Source organism: Solea solea, chromosome 9, assembly GCF_958295425.1.
Source record: "Solea solea chromosome 9, fSolSol10.1, whole genome shotgun sequence".
In the NCBI taxonomy this organism is placed as follows: Eukaryota; Metazoa; Chordata; class Actinopteri; order Pleuronectiformes; family Soleidae; genus Solea; species Solea solea.
The window spans coordinates 3,166,425-3,186,533 of NC_081142.1; the positions used below are offsets into that span (position 1 = coordinate 3,166,425).

Consider the following 20,109-nt stretch of genomic DNA (forward strand, 5'->3'; position numbering starts at 1 on the left):
CAGAGTACACTAAGCTCACTGCCCCGCGAGAGTCTCGCTGTCTCCAGCTTCGTCAGTTGTGTAAACACACAAACCCCCACAAATCTTTGGTGGGTGTGTTTGACTCAGCCTAGGGCAAAATTGGAAAGGGAAAACAGATTTTTTTTTACAAATAAGTGGAAAACTGAGGGAGGGAAGCATCATTTAATAGTACTACTGCTATTCTAGCAATACAAAGCCACATGCAAATCGGTGAAGAATTTCCTTATCACTTTAAGAGATCACACATGTTTATGTGTGATCACTTAATCACCACACTAGCTCTTCCACACTGGACACACCTGTGAAAATCCTCCTTAAAAAAAGTCCAATAGAGTCAAAAATGCCTCAAGCATTGACTCGGTGCAAACACAGCGTTGTCCACGGTTACTGTTTCCTGTGATGTGACCTGGCATGCCCCGACATGTAACCAAAAAAAAGTTGGCTTTTGTCAAAGTTTCAGTGTTTTGCTACGTGTCACAACAAAAACTCCTGCTTAGCATAAACGAAACAGCTGTCCTACATCATCTGAGGTGTTGCACACACAAACACCGGCAGCTGAGAGTGAATGGCTGCATGTGGGACAAGGAGGACCTGCCACATGGTTTCACAGTCACATTTCCCCTTTGTGGTGGCAGCCAACTCAACACAACACGAACCGACTCAGACCAGCATTTGTACACTTTGAAGCCATGATCCCACCAGTGCCCACAATAGCATGAAAACATGAGAAACGTAAATGGCAACGAGTGATATGGACACATTCCTGTGGTGATAGATGATCTGTACCAGAAACACAGGGTTAACTGGGGAAATCCATGAGCAGCAGCAGCAGCAGCAGCAGCAGCTCTGTGAAAACACTTCCATCTGTTCACAAGCAAGTGAAAAAATACTGATTTGTGAGATACAGACGAGGTGGAGGGGTTTTCTTTTGAGGGAATTTTAGTTTCAGCAAAACATCACACTTTAGTCTGCGGGGGAAAAAAAGTGTTTCCATGGTCCAAAGCTGCAGGTGTTTTTTGTGGTAGATGATGTGATTATTCTGCCTCTGTAGCATTAGCTTTAATATGCTGTGCCCTTAATCTAAAACAGGAGGCTCAAACTCCAATCACCTGGCGGTCTCTGAGTGTCTAGTTTGGTCAAGTGAAATAAAAAAGTCCCGACTTTTTGAGAAAAAAGACGTCAAAATAATAATATTTGTCATGTTATTTCACATTATTTCAAAAATAAAAGTTAAAATGGAACGATAAGTAGTTCACAATATTAATGTACTTATGATGCAAAATGAATCCATTGATAAAAATAAAAACAGACAGAAATGACTCATTATAACGTTATATTAAGTGGCGGGGCCACATGATATTGATCGGGGGGCTGAATGTTGTTAGGTTGCGATCATCACATTTTTAAATGCTCCATTTAACATGAATTGACATATACATAAGCTCGTTTGATGTTTCAATTCGTTTTTCTTTATTAAAAATTAAATTTAGTCAAACAGTAGTCGCTGACGCCTGGCTGGCTGTATTTATGTTGTATTTTTAAATTACTACACAAACCTGCACTCTTTATAGGTTGTTTGTGATTGTGAACAATGTGTCCTTTTTCTGCATAAGATGGCAGTGTTTTATTTTGAAAGTGTTTTATTTTGTGAAAAATTTTAATGTGAGTGTGTGTAAAATGTTCAAATCTTATGCACAGTTAATGCAACAGCAGTATTTGCACTTTCAACATTTTTTTTATTTATAAAGTGTATATGTGTAAGTGTATATGGCTATGCTGTGGTTCCTGTAGGCTTTGCATGTGTGTGTGTGTGTGTGGGGGGGGGGGGAGAGGGCTCCATGTCCATTTTGCATGGGGCCCCCAAATTCCTTCAAACTGCCCTGCTTCTGAACTGTTGAAATCATTTAGCAGCAGTTTACATGACAACATGCTGCACTAGAGCTTTAGTCACACAAACAGCGACATGTCTATGTGAACATGAGATGACAGAAGTGGGTAAAGTAAGAGTGAGGTTTGGTCAGAGTGTGTGTCTTCAGTTCGATCAGCTGCTCTCTGGATCAGACACCACACCGCAGCTGTGTAAAACCACCAGAGGAAGCACCGCTCCACCTCACATAACGCACTTACATGGCAAAAACAAAGCCTGTCCATTTCATGTTGCTTTGATGTGCTGCACCTGCACCTGCACCTGCACACACACTCGATTCTTATGAGATAACCTCAGGCAACGCCAACAGCAACGCTCACTGTCACACCTGCACCATGTGACAGAAGACATACAGTTGCCTGAAATATTCGCTCATGGACGGACATGATTCAATGTGGAAAAAAAAAAATGAAAACGCGAACAGGAAGAAGGCGGAGAACTCTTTAAAACCACTTATTAGAAATGAAACCTAGACGATAACCACCGTGTTCCCGGTATGACTGCGACACATGTGAGTAGGATAAAAACAACTGGGCGAGTAACATCTCGAAAGTCCCTTCCCGACGTGAAGACGACAGGGACAATGACATTCAAAACATGTGTCAGTGCAGACTTTGTGCTTGTAAGTGGTGAAACCGTGAGAGGAAACCGGACTGAGTAAGAACCACAATGAAATAGATCAGAGTTTAATGTTGAAGATGGACCCACACACCTCACCTCTGCGCCGCCTCACTTCCAGCCTGTCACGTCAGTAGCTTTCTTATTTATGGCACAATATGGCTCCCTTTGTCTCACTCTCTCTCACACACACACACACACACACACATTATATTATATTCCCACACAACTTAACTGAATGTTACATTACGTAAATGACGTATATTCAGATTAGTGTTGCCGATGTCCGATGAGGCTCCACACACCTTATCTAAAAGGTCAAATTCAAGCACTTTCAATGTCCATTTTCAAGCCTTTTTAGCCCCTTACAGCTATTGTAAATAACATGTTCATACAAAAAGAGTCAAAACAATGATTTCACTTTTTAGAACTACATTACAAGAGATAGAGTTTTAAAATAAGCAACCGGTATTGTATTTTTTTTTTTTTTTTGCAATAGCAGTGATTAAAAATAAACAATTAAAGAAGCTTTATGTCACAAAATGTGTCACTGGTGTGTGAGTATTAGACTCGACCTCATACTCGTCTAACTACTCCGTCCCATAGCTGCTGTGTGTGTCGTGATAGAAATATAGATGTAAAATTCAAGCACTTTTCAAACCACGAAGAAACAACATTCAAATTCAATCACTTTAAAATACGCCACCGATTCTTTTCTGTTTGTCCACTTTTCTTTTCACTCCTTCACCAAACTCATGTTCTGCCTTTTTGCTTCAGCACTTCAGTGCAGTTAGCTTTCAAGATAAACATAGAGAAGCGAGTTCTGGATAAATAAATCACGTTTTAGTGACCGAGCAGCATTTTAAGTGTTTTGAGAACATAAATGTTTAAAACGTACATAAATAAGTAATAACTGGCAGATTCAGAAGTTATAAATATTGACGAGTCATGTTTACCGTGCTTTATCCTGCGACGTGGTAGAATGAAGACGCTGCGAGGAAATAAAACATGAACTTTTCTGAACCATGTGCTTAAATCTGACCACACATATAATCAGAATATTCTTTTCTGTTCACCCTCATTTCCTCTTAATGCCATAAACACCACACGTGGTTAAAACACACTTCCGTTAAAAAAAAAATATATATATATGCATAGTACACGTAAAAAGAAGTCAATTTCTTTGCGAAAATACACTTCTTATGAAATGTAATTAAACACATTAAGTTGAGTGGGAAAGTCATTTTTGGGACAAGTCAAGAATGCGCGCGTGCGCACACACACGCACACACACACACACACACACACACACACACACACACACACTCATACCCTTACATTTATTTAATATTATTATACACAGATGTCAATTCTCTTTTCCCATTATTCTGTCTCTATTTAGTTAAATATGTACAGGAGAAAAAGAAAAGAATTTGCACTTCTGACACAAAGGTTCAGCCCAAAGTATGACTCGTCCAGATGTTTGTGACTCAAAGGAAATGTCAAGTGCTTTCCGCCCTCCTTCCTTCCTTCCTTCCCTCCCTCCCTTCTCGCCTCTTTTATGAGTCTAAATCTTTTCTTCACGGTCGACTCCAAAAGCAAGATGTGGACTCAGTGGTCAGTGGGAGGGAAGTGTGGTCTCTAACAGCAGTAGTAGATGGAGGTGTCCTCACAGCAGTTTACTCTCTTCAAATGCACAACAGTCCTGAGAGAAAAGTTTCCATGACTGGATTTACTTTGAATCCAGTGACAATCAATGAAGGGATGAGGGCAGAAGGAAAGCTTCGGTCTCTGCGTCTCCGTCTTTAACACCTCTCTTTGCTCTTCCATGTCCCTCTCCTCTTCTCCAGGCTCAGGGAGTTAAGTCCTGGCTGCTCCTTCTTTCGCCATTTTTCTCCCCCTGGTTTGTCTCTAGGGATGTGGGAGGTTTATTCGGTCTTCTATGAGAGTGTTGTCGGGGCCCTGCGCCTCCATGCACTGCTTCACAGTCGCTATGACGCCAGAGAGACGCCTGTCCAGCGCCGCCATGTGCGTCTCGGCCAGGACTGGGTGGAGCGGGTCGAACGCCAGAGCCTGACGCATACCTGAGCTCAGCACTCCACCTCTGAGCAGGTTCAACCTGTTCCACGTGGACACGCGGATCCTGACAAAGACAAGACGTCCAACAGTTGTTAGACTGAAGACATAGAAGACATAGAAGACACTCTGGGCAATTTTCCATCTACTCACATGCAGCACTGGTAGAGTGGTGCTAGGATGCTCCGCTCATCGAGGGCTGCGTTCCCAAAGCTAAACAGATAAGATTATCTGTTATTAGTTTTTTGTGATGTTATAGCAATGGACATAGTTAAAAAATGAAAAGTATGGATGGGCATGAATATTCAATTCAAAAATTCATTTGCACCAACTATACAAACACACCTGAGCAAAAGGTACTTAAAATGTTTAAAATCAGATTGAATTTGTGAAATTTGGAGATACGTCGCAGTTCAAAGTTCCCTCGGCTCGTCTTTTTTGTGAGCTCTGCAGAATTATCGCTACTTTATCTCGCTACTAAAAATGTGACATAAAATGAATCATAACTAACAGAAGAAAAGAAAAAGGGCCTGAATAAGTGATCAGGATGTCCATATAAGGCGTTATGGCACACATCGGTCCCGCTTCAGCACTAAGGGTTGAAAATATAAATTATTGAGAGACTGATGGTTACTTTTCTTTATCCTCCTACTCACATGGTTGTGTGGACGCATGGAGTCATAGGTTGTGTCGTTGATTAAGGACAGACGCCCCCAGAATTTAAACACTGTTGAGAACCTGTGGTTAATCTGTATAAACCACAGTATGAGTTGTCCTGCCCTGCCTCTCACCCCACTATTTGAGCAGTAAGTATTGAGTCAGTGGAAGATTTCCTCTGACACTCACTCTCACACTGGTCAAATTAAAAAAGACAGCAGCATGTGCCCACAATGGCAAGTGTTTCAGAGCGGCACCAAAGGTTTACGATGAGTAACAGGGTTTTTATTAACCTTCATATTTCAGCCTGGTTTTCACATTGAGGTTAACCCATCTTTAGTTTTGGGAAACATTTGATGCAGTTTACCTGAGTAACTTTCATGCCACCTCATTCACGAAGTGTCTTGTATTTGTCACCACTTAAGGACCTTTTCGTATAAGGGGTCAGTGTTTTTCGCATAAACACTGACCCTGTCAGGACAAGTCGTCCTCATTAAGACTTAAACCTTGTCCTTTTTTTTGGTAAGGTTAAGGTTCGGATTAGGTTATGGGTAAGGTTAGGAATAATGCCTGGTTTAGGCTGTACAAAAATGAATGGAAGTCATGGCAGTGTGTGTGTGTGTGTGTGTGTGTGTGTGGTGCAACCACGAGTTATTAAGGTGACTAAAAAAAAAGCATAAAACAATTCAAAGACACGTTTCCCTGCATTCTTATGTTCTCTGCTGTTAAATGTAATAGATTCAAATAGCCACATTCTGGTTAACACACTATAAGTTATTTGGTTTTAAAGTAATAATAATAAAAAAAAAAACCTAGCCAATTGTGACAACATGATCCCAATTTTGATGATTTAACATAGTTCAAAATGATTTTAGGTGAAATATTCTGCTGCTGTCAGGTGTATGAAAGCAAAGCAATGTAGCAAAATGATTATATACTGTAAGTGTTTCCAGGAAGAACAGGGAGGAACAGTAGGGAAGCAGTAGTGCAACAACAGATGTTTATTGTGCCCGGAATGTTGGAGGAATCCAGTAACTATGTGTCTGTCTTCTTCTTCTTCTACGTGGCTGTTTATCATTAAAGAAGAACACGTTTCATAAATATTGTGCCAAAAAATGGAAAATTGGAACTGATGTATCAGCACTTCAATGTCAATGGAAATGTACATGAGACTCTTCTTGATCTTGATTGAAGATCATAAATGTTTCCATGTGTGGGCGAGGTGAGGAGATAATATTTCAAATGTCACATTTTCATTAACAATATCTGTCTATTTCTCAAGTCTGCATGCAGCCAGTGTCTGTTAGGGGTTTTCTTACCAGCAGACATCAGAACACCTGCTGAAAATCGACTCTTCCTGAAATAAGTATTTGAAATATATTATACAGGTGTTTTAGTTCAGAAATGAACAGGAACAATAATAATAATAATAATAAAAAAAGGATCAATCACGAAACCATGGGTGACATAACATAGCAGCCACTTCCCTCTAGAACTTCCTCCCGTTCCTGTGTATAAAACACTTACCCACCAGCACCAAATTCCACAGGGAAATGAGCTTTCTTTAGCTCACAAGGACACAGGAAGTGCCGTTTTACTGCTGCCTCATTTGGTTAGTTTGCGTGGGACCCAAACGAAACAATTTCATACACCCAAACCACAAAATAGCACATCTGATCTGACTGACAGACGCAGCTGGGGATCTAAAACTTTTATGTGCCATGACGTAAAAATTGCTAATTTTCTCCATAGACTTTGGTGTGGGCGGATTAGTGGTTAGAACTGTTGCCTTGCAGCAAAAAGACCAGTTTCGTGACCCGGTCAGACCAAGTGTGCCTTCCTGTATGAAGTTTGCATGTTCTCCCTGTGTGTGTGCGTGCGTGGGTTTCCTCCGGTTTCTACCCACAGTGGAAAAACATACCGAGGTTGTGGAGGATAATGAATGGATGGATGAATGGATGGATGGACTTTGATGTGGGGAAACTTTAGTTTCAAGACAGAAAAGGTAATCAAACAGCAAGAAGAAGCAGCAAGCATATTCTTAAGATATTGCAGACTTAAGCAGGTGTAAGATTTTTTTTTTAGGTAAGCCTGTTGTAAATAGGCTGTAATCTGTAATTTCCTTCTGTCCATTTATCAATGAGAGCTATGCTCCAGGCTGGTTCATGGCAATGCCAGTGCCAACGCTGAATCCCATGCTGATAATGTGTTAATTAAACCTGGATTAATAACCCTTTGACTTCCCTGCTCACCTCTTTGCATTGTCGAGCAGAATGAGCATACTGGCGCCGCCGTCGTCCTGGAAACTCTCATAGTGATGCCGATCAGCGTTCCCGATGAGATAATCAAATATGGCTGTGTCTATGACGTCGAGCAGCCTTGGCCCTGCGTCGTACGGAGGCATTTTCTTCACGGCCTCACAGTAACTTTCATCGTATTCCCACCTGGATGTAAAAAAAATAAATAAAATCCACTTTAGTCGACTGTAATATCTGGTTTTATAGACACTTTATACATTACATTAAAATACAGTTTAATAAAAATAAAAATATAATTACTAAGTGTTTAAGTTTTTTGAGCCACTGCAAATAAATGAGGAGGCACTGAATTGAACATGGAGACGTCGGTTGTGACAACACCAATCTTTTTAGTGTGTTTAAAGGTGTGGATGGAGCACAACTTCCTCCCGTTCTCTTTATCCTTCACCAGACCAAGTCATCACCTTCTCTGGTCACAATATCCGCCTCTCCTCATGAGTCAGCAACCTTGGTATAAAAATGGACCCCCATCTCAGTTGGCTTCCCATTTCTGTCAGGATTAAATATAACGTTTCCCTCTTCACTCACCAATGTATCTATGGAAATCTGCCCTCATTAACTGTGCTGCTGACCCACATCTGTGGGAGGGGGAACCACAATCCACAGAAAAGAGGGCTTAAAACATAAATTTTTAATAGAACATTCGCTTTTTTTAAACTATTTTCCAAGCTGCTGTTTATGATTATTATCTCATTCTATCTTATCTTGGGTTTTATCCCCTTTTTTCTATGAAGTTCAAATAAAATAATGTAAATAAATGCAAATAAAATGTATGTATATACACACACACACATATCTATATATATATATATACATATATGTGTATGTATGTATGTATGTATGTATGTATGTTTGTATACACACCCCACATACGTTTAATAAAAATAAAAAACTGAGAAATCACATATACACAAGTATTCACAGCCTTTGCTTAATACTTAGTCTCAAGTCTTTTTGAATGTGATGCCACAAGCTTGGCACACCTATCTTTGGGCAGTTTTGCCCATTCCTCTTTGCAGCATCTGTCAAGCTCCATCAGGTTGGATGGGAAGCGTCGGTGCACAGCCATTTTCAGATCTCTCCAGAGATGTTCAATCGGATTCAAGTCTGAGCTCCAGCTGGGCCACTCAAGGACATTCACAGAGTTGTCCTGAAGCCACTCCTTTGATATCTTGGCTGTGTGCTTAGGGCCGCGCTCTGGAGCAGGTTTCCATCCAGGATGTGTCTGTACATTGCTGCATTCATCTTTCCCTCAATCCTGACGAGTCTCTGCCACTGAAAAACATCCCCACAGTAAGATGCTGCCACCACCATGCTTCATTGTAGGGATGGTATTGGCGTGGTGATGAGCGGTGCCTGGTTTCCTCCAAACGTGACGCCTGGAATTCACACCAAAGAGTTCAATCTTTGTCTCATCAGACCAGATAATTTTGTTTCACATGGTCTGAGAGTCCTTCAGGGGCCTTTTGGCAAACTCCAGACGGGCTGTCATGTGCCTTTTACTAAGGAGTGGCTTCCGTCTGGCCACTCTACCATACAGGCTTGATTGGTGGATTGCTGCAGAGATGGTTGACCTTCTGAAAGGTTCTCCTCTCTCCACAGAGGAACTCTGACAGAGAGACCATCGGGTTCTTGGTCGCCTCCCTGACTAAGACCCTTCTCCCCCGATCGCTCAGTTTAAATGGCCGGCCAGCTCCAGGAAGAGTCCTGGTGGTTCCGAACTTCTTCCACTTATGGATGATGGAGGCCACTGTGCTCATTGGGACCTTCAAAGCAGCAGAAATGTTTCTGTAACCTCCCCCAGATTTGTGCCTCAAGATAATCCTGTCTCGGAGGTCTACAGACAATTCCTTTGACTTCATGCATGGTTTGTGCTCTGACATGCACTTTCAACTGTGGGACCTTATATAGACGGGCGTGTGCCTTTCCAAATCATGCCCAATCAACTGAATTTACCACAGGTGGCCTCCAATGAAGCTGCAGAAACATCTCAAGGATGATCGGTGGAAACAGAATGCACCTGAGCTCAATGTTGAGCTTCATGGCAAAGGCTGTGAATACTTATGTACATGTGATTTCTCTGTTTTTTTATTTTTAATAAATTTGAAAAAATGTAAAAAAAACATTTTTCACGTTGTCTATATGGGGTGTTGTGTGTAGAATTTTGAGGAGAAAAATGAACTGAATCCATTTTGGAATAAGGCTGTAACATAACAAAATGTGGAAAAAGTGAAGCGTGTGAATACTTTCCGGATGCACTGTAACTTAACAGTTTCTGAAAGTATGATGCAAATTCAGCATGTATTACACCTACACATCTTCCCTTTGTCAGCTTGTCTTGGCAAACACATACTTGCAAGCAGAAGTAGTGTATACCAATTCTAAAATATACACACAAAGTATCTGTGTTTGTTTCTTTCCATTATTTATTTATTTATTTATTTATTAGTATTGTTACATTCTAATGCCGTCATCATCTAAGTTATTATCACCAAAGGAGACAACGGCACTAGTCTGTGAAGCTGCCAATCAGGTTCAGTTGAGCATGACAGTAACCAAGGAATCTTGTAAGTATAACTTACTACACCTGACTGTGTGGGTCATGTGACTGTTTAGGTCCAACCACGATTGAGAACCGCTGTTATTGACACACTCAGAAACCCACCTGGCCAGTTTCCCCTCTCTGTACGTGCGTCCCCACGGATGTCGGTGTTTCTGCAGCGGCCAGACGTCAGGCAGCCACAGAGTTATCGATCCCTCCATTATCTCTCCCTCTGCACACGCTGGCTCACTCTCCCGACAGTAGTAACACTTTCCATAGAAACACGTATTATTACCTGGACAAAGAGAGAGAGAGAAACGAGGTAGCCATGTAAATAAATCCACCTCCACTGTGATGTCTCGACAACGATGAGATATGAAAGAGCTGCAAACATGACTCAGAGATGGGGAGTGGTACATTCTTTTAGACAAGTCAAGGACAATAAGGATGGGAACAGACAGAAGCTTCACAAACACACTCAGGACATTTACACATCAACTTCCACAAATAATAGGCGTGTGAATGTCAATGTTTTTATTCACATAAAGCATAATAGGATTAAGGGACTTGATGAAAAGATTGTGTCACAGGAAGAGACAGGTGGAGTTAGCATACAGAAAGAAGAAACACCTGGGTACAGCCACTGAGAAGAGGTGGCTTAATGAACTTAAATATGGCTTGATGACACGATAACGATATAAAACCCCTCAGTTTGCTTATTCTCTCATGAGTAACTGCACCTGCTCCTGCACTGGTGTCTGTGGTTTGCTGGTTAGCTGAGACGTCTCTGTCTTAACTCGACGTCAAAACTCAAAAAGGAAAAATTCGCCAGTTTATTTAATGTTTCTAAAGATGAGGAAATAAAGTAGCGCTTTACACGGCCTTTAAACTAACCAGCACGTCAGTGCTTCAGGACAGACTTCAGTAACATGAAGACGAGGAAGGTCCTGTTTGTTTGTTTGGAAGCTGTTTCTCTTATTTGAATGAAATAGAAATGTGTACCCATCAGAACATGCTCAGAGGATATATGGATATAAGAAAAATGATTTAAGGTGCCAGTAAACCACACAAAACATGCATTTTAGGCTTTTAGTCTAAATGACAGGAACATGCAGATCAATTATTGCAATAGTGCAATATCTCCTAGTGCAATACATAAACTATTATGAGTGACCACAGTATATTTAAATTCAAACTGTCTACCTTACTGTGCACTTACTGTGAAAGAGAATCATAAATCCAAACCCTTCAGACATTTATCAACATTCTTCTTTTAGTACAGTCATTTCAAAGTTATTATAGCTAGTGAAATTGTATTTCATATATATATATATATATATATATATATGTATGTATGTATATCTTTATATCTAGACCCCAGTATCTTTCAAACACGGCTTCTAAAATGAATTCTAGCCTACACAACACAGGCCGTGTAAAATAATCCCCAACGACATCAAACAGGTTTGTTTTCACACACGACACAAAATGCATGACTTCACTGTTTTCACAAGTAGAGGAAATGCTGTGGTTGATGACCTGACCTTTATGTATATGCTGTTGGAAGTTCCCCTTTGTCTGTTTATTGCAGGGATATTCTGTTCAGTTGGTCATTAAAATATTTCGTTTCTCACCGAGTTTGAAGTGCTTAGCTCCATCTAGTGTTATTAGCATAACGAGTATAACAAAAGGAAGCACGACAGGTGTAGTTCCCCCTCCCTGACAAACGGGTGTCTTTTAAAAGCCTAATCATGACATCAAGTGTACAGTGCCTCACCCTCACCAATATTCAGGTGTCTTGTGCGCTGGCGGATAAGGCCAGAGCAAAAGTGAATGAGAAGAGAAGAGAATGAGTGTAATCTCCAGGGAGGAAAAGGGTGTGAAGAGAGGAGTCAAAGCAAAACAAAAACAGTCAAACAACTAGAATGAAAGGTGTGGGGGGAGATCTGGAGCTTTTTTTTGTTTGCTTAAAATCCTCTTCACAGCCTGATTGTAACCAATTAATTAATGCATTGTCACAAAAATGAAAAATGTCAGGCCTGTAAAAACAGCCTGAACAAATGAAATAGATCGTGATCAATTAAACTGCCATCTCACCCCCCCTCCCCCCCAAGCGTACCCCCCCTACATGCACTAATCGCACAGAAGACAACGCCAGAGCTTATGCTAGCTTGCTAAATATTAGTGCTGTCAAACGATTAAAATATTTAATCACGATTAATCGCATTAATGTCATAGTTAACTCAATTCATCGCACACTTTTATCTATTCTAAATATCCCTTGATTTTTTTGTCCCATTATTTGTTCTCATTTTAAGGCTCTTATTGACGTAGGAAAGTGGATCGGCTTGCTTTGTGCAAATGTTTATTGAGACAAAATCTCTGTCACCCTGCATATTTTGAGTTATTCCTCTTATTGTGAGAGCCGCACAATAATAAGAGAGGCTGTGTATCACCCCACAGTGCAGTGAATAAAGTGCCGTTCTTCAACGCAGACCAAGTCCCTTAGTTTAATGTGTTGTTGCCGTAATGAGCTATCCCGAGCTAAAGGAGCTAGCGGTCTTCGGAGGTCTCCTTACTACGGTTGCTTGGTTGGTAACACTGCATACATCATTACTTGGATGTGGGGAGTGCATCAAGAAATGATCCAGGCTGCGTTGGATACGGAGAGACCGCTTACGGAGAGACCGCTTGGAGACGGAGAAGCGCACATCGCTCGCCATCCACTCAAAATGTCACGTTAGCCTTCTACTCTTTGGTGTGCCTGTTGTTTTGTTTTTACAGTCTAGCTAGATCCGGTGTGGTGTTGTAGTTTTTCTAACGTTACTAGTTGTTGCAACAGCATGTGAAAAAAACTACAAAGTCTGTTAGGCCAAAAAGAACATTAATCGCGCGATAAAAGCATTCACCCTGTTAAAATGGGTTTGCGTTAACGCCGTTAATAGCGCGCTAAACTGACAGCACTGCTAAATATTCAACGAGACACCAGACAGATGCAGCAACTTTATGAGTGTGTTCCTGTGCTCTGGAGGCAAAGCTTCAGAGGGACGTAGGGACGTTTGGACGTTTTTTAATTCAAAATGAAGCCTGCTCAAACCGCATTTCCAGGATCTCCAACCCTTTTTCTAAAATTCACCCAGGGGTTGCATGCCTCTACTGACAGTTTTACTTTTATTTCATTTTCAAGAGGCCACAGTGACCGTACATCTCTCAGTCTAAGGTTATTAAGATAAGATACGCAGAAAAACAGCGACCTTCACTTTCGACAACCAAATTCGGGTCTTTCCAATTGCATGTTTGTGCCATTTGTCATGCAGTTTCCTATATGTGTTCTTAACGAGTCAGCAAACAACTTTGTGTCTGTTACTGTGACAACGCACATCCTGGTGAATAAAATGAAAGTAGAAAGTAGTTGTGCAGCTCTCTCTTTCTCTTCACACGCACGCACGCATGCATGCACGATAACAGAAAGAAGAATGTTTATGGGACTTTCTTATCGAATTAAGTCTGCCTTGCCATTAATTATGTATGCCGCCCTATATTCACCATATAACCACGTCATTATTTAATGTATGTACATACACTACATTTGTGATTAAAATAAAGACAAACATTTACCTACACCTTAATCTCGTGCACAATCATATTGACTTGAATTGAATTGTGTGTTGAAAACTGTGAGCGCACCGACATTTTGTGCTGGTGCACCAGTGCAACCAATGAAACAACTCAGTCTGGAGCCCTGGTAAACGTTTGCAAAGAATCTGCAAGTTTTCCCTGAGGGTGTTTACACGATTGCTGTGTTGAGAATGCAAATTGATTTTTAATTGACTACTAAATTAATCATCAACTACTTTCAATAATCTGTTTGAGGGAGATTTTTTTGCTTGTTTTCTCTGCTCCTCGATTACAGTAAACTGTATATCTTTAGGTCTTTAGTAGGGCTGTGCAATTAATTGTAACTAGAAAAACAAAGTAATAGAAACATGTCATCTCTAAAACTTGATCATGTAAACAGGCTGGTCTTTAAGAGATTATTTGAGCAGCCCTACCAGCAACGTTAACTTGTTCCCTTTATTGGTAACTAGAATTGGATTTTTATTTTTATTTGTATTTTATTCACATTGTACAGTATTTGTTTTGTAATTCAATGTATAGGTTTGTATGATACATTACAACACTTTTGAAACTAAAGAAAAAAACGAAACCACTAATTGGTCAACTGGAAATGCTAAAAAAACAAAAAAAAACAACAACATGAGAGAGTGAGGAAGAGAGGTCGGTCAAGTGCTCACCCTGCATGAGGAAGGTGCTCAGTAGCTGCTCTGTGGCCACAGGTTTAATCTCTGTACGCAGGTTGACGTATCGTCCCACCACGAGAGGCGCTCTCCTGAAGCCCAGGATCCTGCAGAGAGGAGAGGAGATGACACCAGGAGATCCAACAACATCATCCACATCCAATGCAATTGAAAAAATAAATAAATAAAAAATTACGTTCAAACATTCAAAAGACCACGTCTACACACCTATCCAAGTGAAACGCTGCCACCTCTGCATTGTGTCTGTCATACCCTGCGTATGGCTCACCTTCAACAACATAGTCTCTGTTATATCTGTGGGAGAGAAGAAGGGACAAACATAAGAAGGCTGAATCACACTAAAAAAAAAAAAACAATACAACTAGGTAATAATACACACTCCTGACCTTTTTGGTTTAAAAACCACTTTCTGTCCACCATCCAGTACAAGCAGGGCTTTGAGCTGTGTGCCCTTATAGCCCACATCTGCCCGTTCAATCCTGGCCGTGCTGAGGGCAGTGAGCACAGCAGCCAGTTCTGGGGTCTCCTCCGGATACACCTCTCTTGGACCCACCCATTGGCTTGCTATCTCCCACGGAGACTGGAGGGTGTGTATGAGGCGAGCTCCGCGGGACAGAGAGAGGCTAGCTTCCATCTGTTAGCAACATAATGATAATAACAGCGAGAGTGACCAGTTAACAAAACAATGGGAGAAAAAAACTAAACATTATAGGTCTACCTCTAATTAATGGTTATGTCTGCAAACACGCTCTAGTAGGATGTGACATCATACTGCCTACAAGTGGAGGACTGCTCCTTAAGTTACCTTTAGTATGGTTATTTTTAGAGACAAGCCAGTCCAGTATCATTCACACTGGTCAAATATTTGTAAACCTTATATGTAAGGACTGAATGATTTGGGTCAAATATCGAATTGATTAAAATTAATTTGCAATAAAAGTCAAGCTTCAAAAACAGTTTGTTTAGCTCTATTTAGCTTCTATTTCATTTTTGAAATAGCTCGGTGATAAATGCATCAGCACAACGCCGTAATTAACAGCTCAACTGATTAAACCAGGTAGAAAAATGACTCAAGGCTGTGGTATCACTATAAAAAAAAGTAGGTGTGCAGAAAAAAAACATTTCTAAGATTCGTAGGAATGAGTCGATACGATACTCAACCCAATACCCTACAAAATCACTTGATCGGATACAGGAAAAAGAAAAAAATATAAAATCCAACACCATCCAAAAACCTTACATTTCACATTAGATGCTTCACTAAACACAGCCTGTGAAAATGTGGGCTATTTATTAATTTATTATGAGGGCAGAATGTTTTTGTTGTTTTGTCAGTTTGCTTGAACTCTGACCTTGCGAAACGCCCTGAGGTCCTGTCGGTTGGCTGCAGACCCTTCACCTCCATCCAGCAGGAAGATTTTGGCCAGGCCCAGCAGGAGAAGCACGGCACACAGCACCACCATGCGCTGTTTGAGCTTCATCTCCACACCCACCGGCCCCGGAGCTCTCCTCACCTGACGTTGTGTTTCCCCCTACGCAAATCCCCCTCACCCCTGATGCATGGCCCCTGCAACTCCCAGTCGCCTGACCCACCCACTCGGCACAGACAGACAGATTTACTGAAAGTGCGAGAGCTGTGATGGAGATACAAACTTAGCGACGAGTCCGCCACCTGGAGACACAGAGTGGGAGAAGAAGGAGAGGAAAAGGAGACGGGAGAGTTATTTGCTGCCTCGCTTGCTTGTTTTCCCCTCAGGGGAGATGGTGACCCAGTACTGCAGCACAGCTGAAGCCTATCCAGCATGTGTAAATACATCAGAATGTCAGTGTGGCTGCTGTGTAAACGTTTGTGTTCTTTCAGAAGTCCGTCACACCATGAAACCTGTACTGTTTGCTAAATGGGTGGCGAGGACATGGCTGTTCTGAACAGGCAGCTACAGTTTATAGTGAGTCGTACTATAGTAGGTCTTTTGGGAATGTTGCTGTATGAGGTAGTGACACATTATAGTCATGCTGACTGCATTGTGTGCACACTGTGCAGAAACCCAGCCTCAGACACAGAAGCTCAGTGAAAACTTGGTTTTATCTACGTGACAAAAGGGCTAACCTGAAACAATCTACACATTCTTATATCTATAATATTTATAAATATATGTTAAACATATTAGCTTGAACCGGAAACTAAAATGTGTTAACTGCTCACTCCCCCACACTAAAGTCACTAAAGAATATCAGGATTTTTAGCTGCAGGGACACAGAAGCTGCTGGTCTACTGCTGCCTCCTTTGATAAGTTTGTGTCACGTAAGTCCACAGTTTGAGAACTGTGGTTCGTGTACCACCAGCGGTACGCAAGCTTCCTATGGTGGTACTTGGAGGAAAATCGGAATATCGTTCTACTGTATTATACCAAGGTATGTGATCAGAGTGGAGCTGAGGAGTGCATAGAACATGAAACAAATAACAAAAAACAATATTTAGAGTCAGTATTTGTGAGGAAGAGGAGGAATAAATCTGCTCGGCCTATTTAACATTAAAATACAGTGGTGTATTTTAACATTGATGATAATGGTGTTATTTCATAACCTGAGCTCAATATTGGGGATGTTTGGTATAAAACGTTTGAGAACCACCATCTTAAATAAATTCCCATGGATGTTTTCAAAACACACATTTAAACTTAATAATGGAGGCAATGTATGATGCTGCGATGAAACATTTCCCTATAAATAATATGGAAGAATTATTACATGGTATGAATACTGATTGTAGTGGCAAACTTAATTTCAAAGTCACTCGAATGATTAGCTGTAGGCAGGTTTCAATGGGTTTGACTCGTTTCTATTCTTGAGTCACCAAGGTTATATTTCCATCCACATATATCCAAGCCTCTCTCAGATCAGCAACACAATATTCTTTTGATGTTCCAAGTTGTAGATGAAGGTTTATAGTAGGGATTGGAAACGGACAGACAAATACAAACATCCCACAAATCACATGCTTCACTATGCACAGACTATAAACAATGTTACTAAAAATCAGCAAAAGCATTTTCAGCTGAGTCATGTTTGGGCTGTTTATTTCTTCTTTTTAGGAGAACGATATCTATTGCACAGTTGAATTATTTAATTTAATTATTTAAAAAAAATGTCTTTGAAATGACTCAGCACAAATAATATCTGTATCAGTAGATACTTGAGTTTGTGATATCATCTATCTATCTATCTATCTATTATACCTATAATAGACTTATAATAAACAATCATTCCTTTCCCTTTAAGAGTACCTGCTTATGGCCGACATTTAACTACTTTAATTATAAATTGCACTGCAACTTAAATTAATCATTTCAACTAAATCTACACTAAATGAACTCAATATTAGCTCCTACACTGATTAGTGTGCGAAAAATACATCGAGATAAAATGTTTCTGCCCTACAAATCAAATATCATCAAAATATCGCACCTTGGACTTGTTATCGCGCTATTACCGTATCGTAAAATGTTGATATCGTTATGTAATCGCGTAATGTCCGGAGACTTCTTCCGCCTACTTGGTGTCAACATGTTTGCACAGCGTTCACACTTTTAATGAACTGCCACGTTTCACTGACAGCGGTTTCAATAAGACCGTAACAGGACATCAGCATTTGAACACGTTACGAGCCCGGGCTGAGCTGATGTCCACGCAGGCGGGCAGCCCTTCACTTCATCCACACAATCAGCCTTTCATCATGTTGCTGCTAGTTAGCACTGAGAGAAACAGACCCTGAGGGTGAAGTTCTGTGTTTATAGCCTCTAGTGTTTGAACGTTAGACAGGTCACACACACACACACACAGTGACAGGCTAACTGCTGCTCATACGCAAACCGCTGTACACCTTGCTCTGTGGGTTAGCTTGAAGCTAGCAGCTAGCAGCTAGCTTCATCCAGAACAGCGCGTCGTATGTTTGTCACTCAGTGGCTCTCGTTACTCACCGTGTGCTCATATGTCGTTCACTGCAGACACAGAAGCTTCAGCTCGTTTGGGGAAAACCCTGCGATGTTAACCGGAGGTTGATTTATCGCGCTGCTACAAGTCAAAGTAGTCTGTCATTTTCCCTTATCCACTCGGAAGCTTCCTTTCCTCCGCCCTTTTCCTTCGATTCCCCCCCCCCTCTTTCCCCTCTCCGTCCGCCGTGTCCACTTCCTCCCCCGTAGGTGCACCATACATCCACCAGGTGGCAATGTTGCACCAATAAATACCACGCACGCTGAGACAAACGCTGTACTAGTTGTGATTAAAGGTCGTGTGTTATATTTAGAAGGGAGGTCAAATACCAGTCTTGTACATGTGTATCATCGCTTAAAATAAAAAATAGAATTAGAATTAGTCTTTTATATTGTTTTATGGAGGTGGTCATCATGTCTACAGTAGCCTAAAACCACTTACTAATGCTGCCTTCATGTGCTATCGGAATTATGAGTTCCAGACGTGCAAAATGCACATTAACGCTGCCTCATGGTTTCGTGATTTCCAGTGGGAAATTGAGAGATCATTTTGATACACAAGTTCCCAAGTGGAGACATTTTCAAGAGTGTCTTTTCAAAATACTTCACCTTTTAGTCTATAAAATACATATAGTACTAGGTTTACCCACCATTTACGCATTACCAATTAAAAAATTGTTAAAAAGCAGGTAAGCGTGAACCAATCTGTTCAAAAATTCATTTTGCTCCCACAACAAAAGTACTTTATCGCAGTTCCAATTTCACAAATGGGGAAGTATCATCTTTCCGATAGCATGTGAAGGCAGCATCATTCTTAAACACTTGACCTTTATGGAATCAAGGGTTTCCTTATGTCTCGCCACAAAAACCTTTGTTCCTAAGTGAAAGTATATGTCTTTCTCTTTTCCCTTGAATGTTTTCCTTTATATATTTTTTTCACATTTCTTCTTATTCCCCTTACAGCTATCCCACAAGTTTTTTTTCATATATATATCCATCCATCCATCTTCTATCGCTTCATCCTCCACGTGAGGGTCATGGGGGACCAGGGTTTGTGACCTGGTCTAACCGAGGGCCTTTCTGTGTGGAAACCCGATATATTATATATTATATATTATGACTGAGCGATTTGTGTAAAATATCTAATTGTGATTTCACCGATGTATATTGCGACAGTATTTGCCTCACAACAAGAAGGCTGTCAGTTCAAATCCCATTTCGGCCGAGGATATTTCCTCCCACAGTTTGATGGCTCTTTTTCAACTTGCTTTTTTTCAAAAAAAAAACCCGCTCCACAAAAAACATATACATATATGTATAAAAAACAGCTGTTCTTTGTGATGTCATTTATATACATATATATAAATGACATCACAAAGAACAGCTGTTTCTTTTCCCCCACAGATGAGGAAAAGTAAACATCTGCACTGTGATCAGTGTGATTTTTACTGTAGCCGTGTGAAGTAAATGTTTCACAGGAAAATGTTTACATTTCTTTAATATCCTACTCCTTGAATAAAACCTTGGGAGAAAAGCGTTTTTATGTGATTTGTCTTTTCTTTCTGTTATTCTATACTTTGCTGTTCGTTGCCTTCCCACTGTTGTTTTCCCTCTGCTCTATATTTTAATTATTGTACAGCAT

General features: G+C 40.7%; 1 protein-coding gene across 1 annotated transcript; it reads right to left on the minus strand.

Moving 5' to 3' along the window:
• Positions 1-2,613: 2,613 nt before the first annotated feature.
• fam20b (FAM20B glycosaminoglycan xylosylkinase) lies at positions 2,614-18,611 on the minus strand. Its single transcript, XM_058638479.1, has 9 exons — positions 18,456-18,611; positions 15,831-16,150; positions 14,865-15,112; positions 14,686-14,772; positions 14,455-14,564; positions 10,283-10,454; positions 7,552-7,743; positions 4,796-4,855; positions 2,614-4,709 (listed from the first exon to the last, which is right to left on the minus strand). The coding sequence occupies exons 2-9, from the start codon at positions 15,957-15,959 to the stop codon at positions 4,478-4,480; spliced, it is 1,230 nt and encodes a 409-aa protein (XP_058494462.1). The 5' UTR covers positions 15,960-16,150; positions 18,456-18,611; the 3' UTR covers positions 2,614-4,477.
• Between the last annotated feature and the right edge of the window lie 1,498 nt (positions 18,612-20,109).